The 9,061-nt window shown below is 47.3% G+C and overlaps 1 protein-coding gene across 1 annotated transcript in view; it reads left to right on the forward strand.

The window, feature by feature from the left end:
- The window catches only part of CNTNAP4 (contactin associated protein family member 4), a 330,264-nt gene extending 324,383 nt beyond the window's left edge, over nucleotides 1-5,881 (forward strand). Inside the window, 1 exon segment of the mRNA XM_030886583.2 lies at nucleotides 2,972-5,881. Coding sequence (XP_030742443.2) covers nucleotides 2,972-3,165 — 194 coding nt within the window. The 3' untranslated portion in view covers nucleotides 3,166-5,881.
- The last annotated feature ends 3,180 nt before the right edge of the window (nucleotides 5,882-9,061 follow it).

A 9,061-nucleotide genomic window follows, 5' to 3' on the forward strand; every position in this document is an offset into this window, starting at 1 on the left:
AGTGGGAAGTGGCACTGGGGTCATGATAGTGGGGAGTCAGGAGGCCTCGAGGGATCAGAGGTATATTGCGTGATCTATTAGTGCTCTACTGCACCTCCCTCACTACGTCTCTCCACCTTCCCCCTGCCTTTTTGGTTTCTTTATTCCCATTCCTGTTCCTGGGTTCCACATGCCGTGAGTTGTATCTCTTGCCTATACCTATGTACATGCTCCCGTCTAGTCTAGAGTGGGAAGTGGCACTGGGGTCATGACAGTGGGGGGTGAGGAGGCCTCAAGGGATCGAGGAGTATATTGCATGATCCCCAGGTTGAAGGTGACATAAAAATCTCACCATCACAGGCTAATAGACCCATGTTCTACATTTGCGATGATCTTAATCCTTTACTTACAAAGTGTATAGAGAACAGTTTAAGATGAGAGAATGGAGTTAATGAGACATTTAAAACTAGTAACCAGATACTGGAGACAGTTTCTGGCCAGGCTACATAAAAATGGATGGATGGATGGAATTAGAGGAAAAGCCACGTAGCTTCCTCACAAAAACACGTTCACATGGAGCTTCAGATGGCAAGGCCCCTAAAAGCAACGGCTGCCGTATTTTATTCAGACGGTCTGGTTTGATTTGGTGTAACAGGTAAGATCAAGGCTTTCCTGGGATGTAGCAATCCCTGAAATAAAACCATCCCCAAATTAAAAGAGAGAAATCACATTAATGGAGCAGACAAGGTCTAGAAAGGCTCCGTGATTCTGACTGTCAGGTGTGCTGTCTGGGCTAATGCCAGGATGGTGTTTATTTTACCATCATGGTGGCCGGCTTGCTGTAGATTTCCCTTCTTCAGCATTTCCACGTGCAAATGATCCAAAAACTGGTCTCGCTTTAAACCAAAGACCTACAGCCAAGAAATAGACTTATTTATAGCATCTGAGACTACCTACAAATTTTCTATGATAAGGAAAAAAAGGTAGATGAGCAGATGGATAGTCTAACTAAAGCAATCCTTCAGGAAGATGACTCGTGATAATAACATCAAAAAGAACCAGAGTCGTTGGTTAGTGAATCCTTCAGACTTCAAGTGAAGAACTTGCTGGTCACTTCTATAGGAAGCTGATCAGTGAGGAGGGGTTGCTTCCCTTTCTGAAAGAAAGCGGACCTGTCCAAGGATCTGCTTTGGCGGCTCTCTCAGGACCTGGGGAATTTGTCCAGCACACTCTGATCTCAATTATCCATGGTGGCTAATAAGCTTCTAACATTGCATTGTGAGGTGTGGTTGAGTGAGCTCCGTATGTACAGCAAACAAAACATCACCCAGACGTGGGCCATCTTCACAGTCGTTCCTGTGCCTGAGCCCACTGTTGCGGCCACTGTGTCCATCCATCTCATCAAAAGCCTTCCTCTTTTTCGCTGCCCCTCCACTTCCCCAAGCATGCTGCCCTTCTCCGGGGACTGCTTTCTCCTGACAACATGTCGTGCCATCCTTGCCTCTAGGAGCGTTCTGGTTGTACTTCTTCCAAGACAGTTTGATATACTCCCTTTAATGCAGAGGGGATGTTTACAATACTAGATTTGATCGACGCTGCTGGTTTGCATAGTCCTCATTAACACCCCTCCCCATCTCCCGGGTCGTCTCTGAAGTGTCTGTCAGGCTCCGAGCAGGGCCCATGGCATTGTCTTCCCGATTCTAATTTTCATTTGCAAGCTCAGATTTTGTCCACGGCAACTTCACCCCGTAGACCGTGCTGCCTTCCCTGAAGTGACGTGCAGGCACTGACCTCACTCATGATGGAAAGACGGCTGCCCGGCAGCCGAGGCTCAGCAGCCAACCTTCAGCAGTGACTGTTTCGCATGAAAACCCTGTTGCATGAATCAAACGACTCCCAGTTCAGCTCCCAGTGCATGTGCTCACACGAGGCTGTTTGCTGGTGTCCCCCGACTCGGTGTGCCACAGACTGCTTTATTTGTGTTTCCCCTAGCGTCGCACAGAACCCCAGAAAGACATGTATTCGGGGGTTAAGACGTAGTAGAAGGACTTACTGCTTCATCAAGGACTTTCTGAAGTGTAAGTGCCCCCACTCCTGTGATTGACAGGCGGTGAAGGATCCAATGATCCCACTCCAGTCTGCTGTCCTTGGCTTCTTTCATTCGTGCTAATGCACCAGGGATTGTTCTAGAACTTTGCTTTGCACGATCAGTGCAAATGTCAACGCAGTGAAAAATAAACCCATCTCAGAATTATAATGGACCGAGTTTTGACCTTGAGGGCCCTCGCAAAGAGTCTGGGATGCCCAGGGATTTACAGACTACATGCTGATGGTGATTGGCCTGATGTAAAGGCAGAGTGGAGAAATAGTTATATAGATACTAATCACAGCCCTTAAAACATATACAGCAGAGAGATCAAATAATCATCACTTCACAAATGAGATTTGTCTATCTGGATTATTTATATATATATATAATTTATATATATAATACAGTGCTTCAAAACATTTGTGAGAAAAATGAAATTTCCCCCACAAACATGCGCGCGTGCGCCATCCCTACTTTTTCAGGTTAGCAAACATCATTGAAAATAAACTTTATAAAAGTACATACATTCGAATGCAAAAACACATGTAATCCTTTGAATTTGGTAGTCCCCCTCGATCTTCCCAAGGAACGAAAACTCATCTGTGTCTTAAGAATCAGGGATCACGCGGTTGGGGTGGCATGTCGGCGTGTGTGGAACATACAGGTGCTCTAATTGTGGAACATACATCTTACTGTGATTGAACTCCCCAGATGGATAAGATTCCAAAGTAAACCCCTCAGGAAGGCTGGGCGTTTTCTCATTTCCAAATGATACTAACAGAGGCTCGATTTAGGGAGAAAATATTTTGATGGCCTGGGAAACAGTGAATTGGCATGGTTTCCATTTGGCTGCTAAACTCTGACTCTCTCTCTCTCTCTCTCTCTCCTCTCTCCTCTCACTAGGTTTGATAGCTGTTGTGATCTTTATCTTGCTTTGCATCACTGCCATAGCCGTCCGTATTTATCAGCAGAAAAGGTTATACAAAAGAAACGAGGCAAAAAGGTCAGAGAACGTAGACAGTGCTGAGGCTGTTTTGAAAACTGAGCTTCATGTTCAACAAGCCATCAGTGAAAATCAGAAAGAGTACTTCTTCTGATTGGCAACGATGCCTTCCCTTATCATGAAGACGGTTGGTTTTAATAGCTAGGGGCTCTCTCTCAATGGACACCCACGCGCGCGCGCGCACACACACACACACACACACACACACACACACACACACACACACACTCACACACACACACACAGATGCTCTTATGTGGGACGTCCAGGCCATGGATCTGCAAAACTGCCTCCTGCGCTCCTCCAGGCTGACGACGGCTTCCAGCACGGCCTGCTTCGATAGCACGTGCCCCGTCGCGCTCGTTCTACCTAACAAGAACTTAGATACGGCTCTGAATCACCAACGGGTCCGATGTGGTCTGAAAGAGAAGTTCCACTTGCTTCAAGACTATGGTTTTTAAGTGTGAAAACTGTAACCCTGGTCTCTTATCCATGTGATGCCTAGGTTTTGTTCAAGGGGAAGGTCAAACTTGGACCTCAGCCACCTTGCTTTATTTGAAAACATACTCTGTGTTCCTTTGATGTCCCCCACGGTGTTACCCGCAGACCTGGAAAAGCTTCTCCGATCCTGTCTGGCTGCCTTCGACTGCGTGCGTGGCCAGAAGTCTACAAAGCGCCTTTGCTTTTCTGTTTTGCGTTCCCTCCACTGCATCAGTAGACTGGAAAGACGGTCTGTTGATGCTGGTTTGTCCGCTTTGCTCTCCTGGTTTTTTACGGGACTTTTCACAATGGTTTTGAATACGGTGGGTTGTGAGCATCAGCCTTTAACTATGAACATGCAGGACTCGTGTCACCAGGCTGACAGGGTGCAGTGGTTCTCAATGTGTGATGTCTTGCCTTTCCAAAGTTCTCTGTTTAATTTGCTATGACTATTTACTAACGGCAGTAGTTAGGATCCTGTCTGTCGCCAACCTCCCAAAGAATGTGTAATGTTTTTGGCTCAGTTTGCTTATATAAAAAGAACCAGTTATGAACACTGCAGAAACTTATTTTTTATTGACATCTGTAGGACTTCAAAGGAATTATAATTCTGGGAATAATTCCCCCCAAGTCTTGGGTGAGTGTCGCTTTTCTTTAGAGTGAGTGTACCCTTCTTGGTCATCAACTCCCCTGTGATCTTCTGTGATCATGTTCTATGGAACATCTTGCATGGATTAGAAGAGACCATGTGTGTGGGAGCCCTCGATTACCTATGTTAAAATGTACCCCCTGTAGGTAGACATTTCCGGTAGGTATTTCTGGAGTAAGACTGCAACTACATCAACGACTACAACTGCACAGCCAGTTCATCTAAAGGCTGCCCACTCTGAGGCAATGGGCACTAACCTGCTCACTGCTAGCAAAGATGCTGGGGTCTGGTCCTCAAAAGTTACTATGAACCGGAACTTTCTTATGAGGGCATATGTGTACACGCTAGATGATCCAGGGATGATGGAGATCCTTAGGGAACTGCTCCGTTGCTAATATTGAGGCAATGGAAGCAAAATGCTTGATATAACATCAATAAGAATCTTGTTTAAAAGATTGAAAAAACAGCAGGGAGATAGAGGATACTGTTGGAAGATTGTGATGAACTTTATATCAGGAATGGTGATAATCAAGACAAGAAAAACTAATTTCTTGAAAGACAAGCTGAAATGCAATAAACAGACTTTTTAAATAAATGAAGTGTATTCCATTTTCAGGCAGAGCTCTGGTGATGTGGTGGTTAAAGTCCTGAAAGGTCAGAAGTTCGAATCCCCCAGTTACAAGGAAAATGTAGTATGTTTGCATACAGATTCCAGCCTTAAAAGCCCTGTAGGCCCGTTCTACTGTAGGCCCGTTCTACTGTAGGCCCGTTCTACTGTAGGCCCGTTCTACTCTGCCCTTTAAAGTCTGAGTCAATAGTAGTGGGAGAAGATTGAGACTTTGGCACCATTTTCTTGGATTGAAAATTGAGTTTTAATTATTGTCACCTCTCCCCAAATCAACCTATACAGTCATTGTAATTCCAATCAAACACCCACATTTTAAGAAGATAAATAGACACCTTTATTCTAAAATTAATTTTTCACATTGCAGAGGAAAAGATACAGGTAGGCCAGACCTCTGAATTCCATAGCTGATGCTATAATAAAGGTGCTTAATGACCCATATTCCACGTGCCTGCTGTGTAAACATTAGATGCCTTCGTTGGTCCACACCAGGACAATTGGGAAACAACAGAGGCTGGTCTTTCTTGTCTGCTTCCAGGCCGTTGCTTCTGTGATTAGCTCTCTTTCTAAAGAGCAGTCTTTGCTCATTGTTATCCACATTGATGTTTCTGTAAAGGCCTGACTGAATCTTAAGCATCTGCATGTACATAGCCATGGATGAACAAGCTGTCAGGACAAATGAGAAGCGTGCTTTGTTCACGTGTTTGTTGGTTTTGATCTAAAGGCCTGTGGTGACTGGGGGTGGATGGACCAGCTGAACGGTAGAGGATGGTTTGGCTGGAGCGCTGAATGGCCACAGCAGTCCAGCGCTACGTTCTTCACCAGTGTGGGCGTGGTGCGGCGGGGGCATTGACCTGGATGGTAGCTGGCAAGGAGACGGGGTTCCAGATGGGCATGCCTCACAGGCCTCGGTGAGCGTGCCTGTAGATCCCACCTACAGGCACCTGAACACAGTGGGCATTCTATGCCAACCCTCTCGCTTTCTGATTTGCCAATTGCTTTTCCTCTGTCCTGTATAAACAACATCATTGGAATAAAATGCAGAGTTTATTTTAAGATTTCTTGTGTAGACCTCTAACATTAGGGAATTCTACTTTTTTCCTCCTGGAAACAGTAAAATGATATGTAGATATCTGTTTATGTCTTCTTTACTGGTGTGTGTGTGTGTGTGTGTGTGTGTGTGTTTAAATCTTTTGGTATGAGCTGTTGAAGACACCTGCAGTGGCCAAACAGGGTTTGCTTGTTTGTTTGTTTTCCCTTTCCTTCCAACTGGATCCAAACTTGAAAGTACGGTGAAAAGCGACCAGTGATGGCCCTAAGTAGGGAAACCTAGACTCTTTGATGTTTCGCCAGCGAGCAGGTAGCTGCATCACAGCCAGGGCGGTCTGTTGAAAGGATTCTATTGATTTGAAAGGTGTGGCATGAAATCCGGTTTGGTTTGGGTTTTTCATTCATCTGCTCCAGAGAACGTTGACCAGTGAACACCCTGAAAATGCACCGATGGAGATTGAGGAGCCTGGGGCGTCTTTCGGTAATATAGAAGCAAATGTAGACAGTGATTTCAAGTAAGAATAATAAATGCCTAACAAAGTAACCGCTTCATGTTTTACAAATCCCCTTTCAACTCGCTCACGAGCGCTGTCTGTGTGCAAGCTACACTCCGTCAGAGCCGCGCTGCACACGCTCATACAAAAGGCTTCTCAGCCCTTGATCATCCTCAGAGTCACGGCCAGTAGGGTCTAGTTCATCGTTGCAGCTCCTGGGTCACTGCTTCTCACGGAGGGCCCGCTCCCCCTCCAGCCTTCTGCTTTAGCAAACACAATGTCCTCATCCAGCAGGTGACCCCACCTAAGGACGTGTCCACTGAGAGTCCGGTTGTGGTCCAAGAGGTTTTCCTTGGCTGGTCTTTGGAAACCCCACCCCACCCCACGCCGGCCCCCAGTCTGTGTTAGGCTTGAAGCTCTGCTGCAAGCTTCCCACCACCGGGGGTGACCCTGCTGGTTTTGAAATGCGGGGGCCAGAGCTTCCAGCATCACAGCACTACACAAGCCACCACAGAAGGTAGGACAGGCTGGCAGACAGGTGGTGACTTGTCCAGTGATGGCCCTCTGAAATGCCTGTAAACATTTATTGTCTAGTTATAGGAGTAGAAAGCCCAGTCTTTCACTTGAGGAGCATTTGCTGGTTTTGAACTGCAGACCTTGGGCTTAGCAGCCCGACGCCTAACCGCTATACCATCCAGGGCTCTGCAAAACCACAACCAAACCTCCTCCCTTTGGGGTTGGTTTCAACCCCTGGCAACCCCGTGTCCTATAACTAGACAATAAAGCAGAAAGCCACAACCCTCAGAAGCTGATGACATGAAATGGGCTCTCCTGGGTGGCATTACCCTGGGTCTATAACAGAATCTCGGATCAGAGTCCAGCAGGGCCTGGCCCCGGGGACTGGCTGAGAGCGCTGGAGGTCCTGTGTGGTGCAAACTGTCATGCTTGTCTACTCCCTGAAAGGTTGATGGTTCGAACCTACTCAGAAGCAGAAAGGCCTGGAGTCCTTTAAGATCACAGCACAGAAAGCCCTGTGGCAGCAGTTCTCAACCTGTGGGTCTCAGCCCCTTTGGGGGTTGAAAGACCCTTTTACAGGGATCGTCTGATTCACCACAGTAGCAAAATGACAGTGATGAAGTAACAACGGAGCTAATCTTATGGTTGGGGGGCATCCCCACCACGTGAGGAACTGCATGACAGGGTCATGGCCTGAGGAGGGTTGAGAACCCCTGCCCTGTGGAGTGGTTATGCTCCATCACACGGGGTTGCCAGGTGTTGAAACCAACCCCAAAAGGAGGAGGTTTGGTTGTGGTTTTGCAGAGCCCTGGATGGTATAGCGGTTAGGCGTCGGGCTGCTAACCCCAAGGTCTGCAGTTCAAAACCAGCAAGTGCTCCTCAAGTGAAAGACTGGGCTTTCTACTCCTATCAAGAGTTATGGTCTAGAAACTCAGAGAGGCAGGTCTACCCTGTCCCATGGGGTTGCTGTGACTCAATTCTAGCAGAATTGGCTTGATGTCAGTGTTATGGAGGAGTGGGGGTAGCATGATAAAGTGTGAAGACAGGATTCTAATTCAGATTCCCCAACTCCCACCCCGCATCTCCTACTCTAGCACCCACCCGCTGCCCGCGAGGCTCTTCCAGCCAGTAGTGATCCGGTGCGGGCAGAACTGTGTCGCAGTCCATGGCGTTTCCAAAGGCTGAGGCCACTTGAAAGTAGATAGCCAGACTTTTCTTTGGAGGATCCTCTGGGTGGTCTCAAACACCCAACCTTGCGGTTCACATCCACCCCCCGCAGGGATACCCTACCCTGGTGACACTCCCCTTAAACTAGCTGGTTCCCCAGGAGACCGCACATCAGAAGTTACAGCTGACTCTTCGATCAGAGCAGATACTAGTGTCCTTGAATGTCTACCTTCCCTGGTGCTGAGGCATCTGAGAACACAGCGGACCCGTCTGCTATCTTTCCCATGCATGACATGTATCTCAGCAAACACATGTTCACCTCAGTTCAAAGTGGTTTTAAGTACGGCTTTTCCTGCCTCCGGAGATGTTTATCTGTATTTCCAGATTCACCTCTGAAGCAGTTTTGGAAACAAGTCCAAGACTTGAGATCCTGTGCTGCTTGCCAGCTTGACTTTGGTTTCCCAACCACTGAGCTCAAGGCCTCGTGGTAGATGGTCTTTATTGCCACTGGTCCAGTCTCTGAGCTAGCAGAGTCACGTGGTGCCAACTCCTGACATGCCCATCATCGCTATCAGTTCTGGTGGCCCCTCTGAGTCTCCCCTGTTAAGATGCAAGTTCAAGGGAAAACCCCCAAACAGAACAACCACTGCCATCAAGTTCATTCCAGCTTATCACCACCCTATAGGACAGAGTAGAACTGCCTCTGTGGGTTTCTGAGGCTGTACATCTTAATTGGAGCGGAAAGGTGTATCTTTCTCCTGATGAGCAGCTGGTGGGTTTGAACTGCTGCCCTTGTGGTTAGCAGTCCACTGTGTAACCCACGACATCACCAGGGCTCCTTAAGTTAAATGAAGAAGTCCAGAATAAAATCTCCACACTATATTCTCCTGTACTCATTAGGATGCCAGCCTCAAGGATAACAGTTCAAAACCACCAGCTGCTTTGAGGGGGAAAGAGGAGGTTTTCTACTCCCTTCAAGAGTTACAGCCTTGAGCACCCACCAGGGTCG

The sequence above is a fragment of the Echinops telfairi genome, unplaced genomic scaffold, assembly GCF_000313985.2.
Source record: "Echinops telfairi isolate 266 unplaced genomic scaffold, ASM31398v2 ScPeMD7_2291;HRSCAF=2852, whole genome shotgun sequence".
Classification (NCBI taxonomy): domain Eukaryota; kingdom Metazoa; phylum Chordata; class Mammalia; order Afrosoricida; family Tenrecidae; genus Echinops; species Echinops telfairi.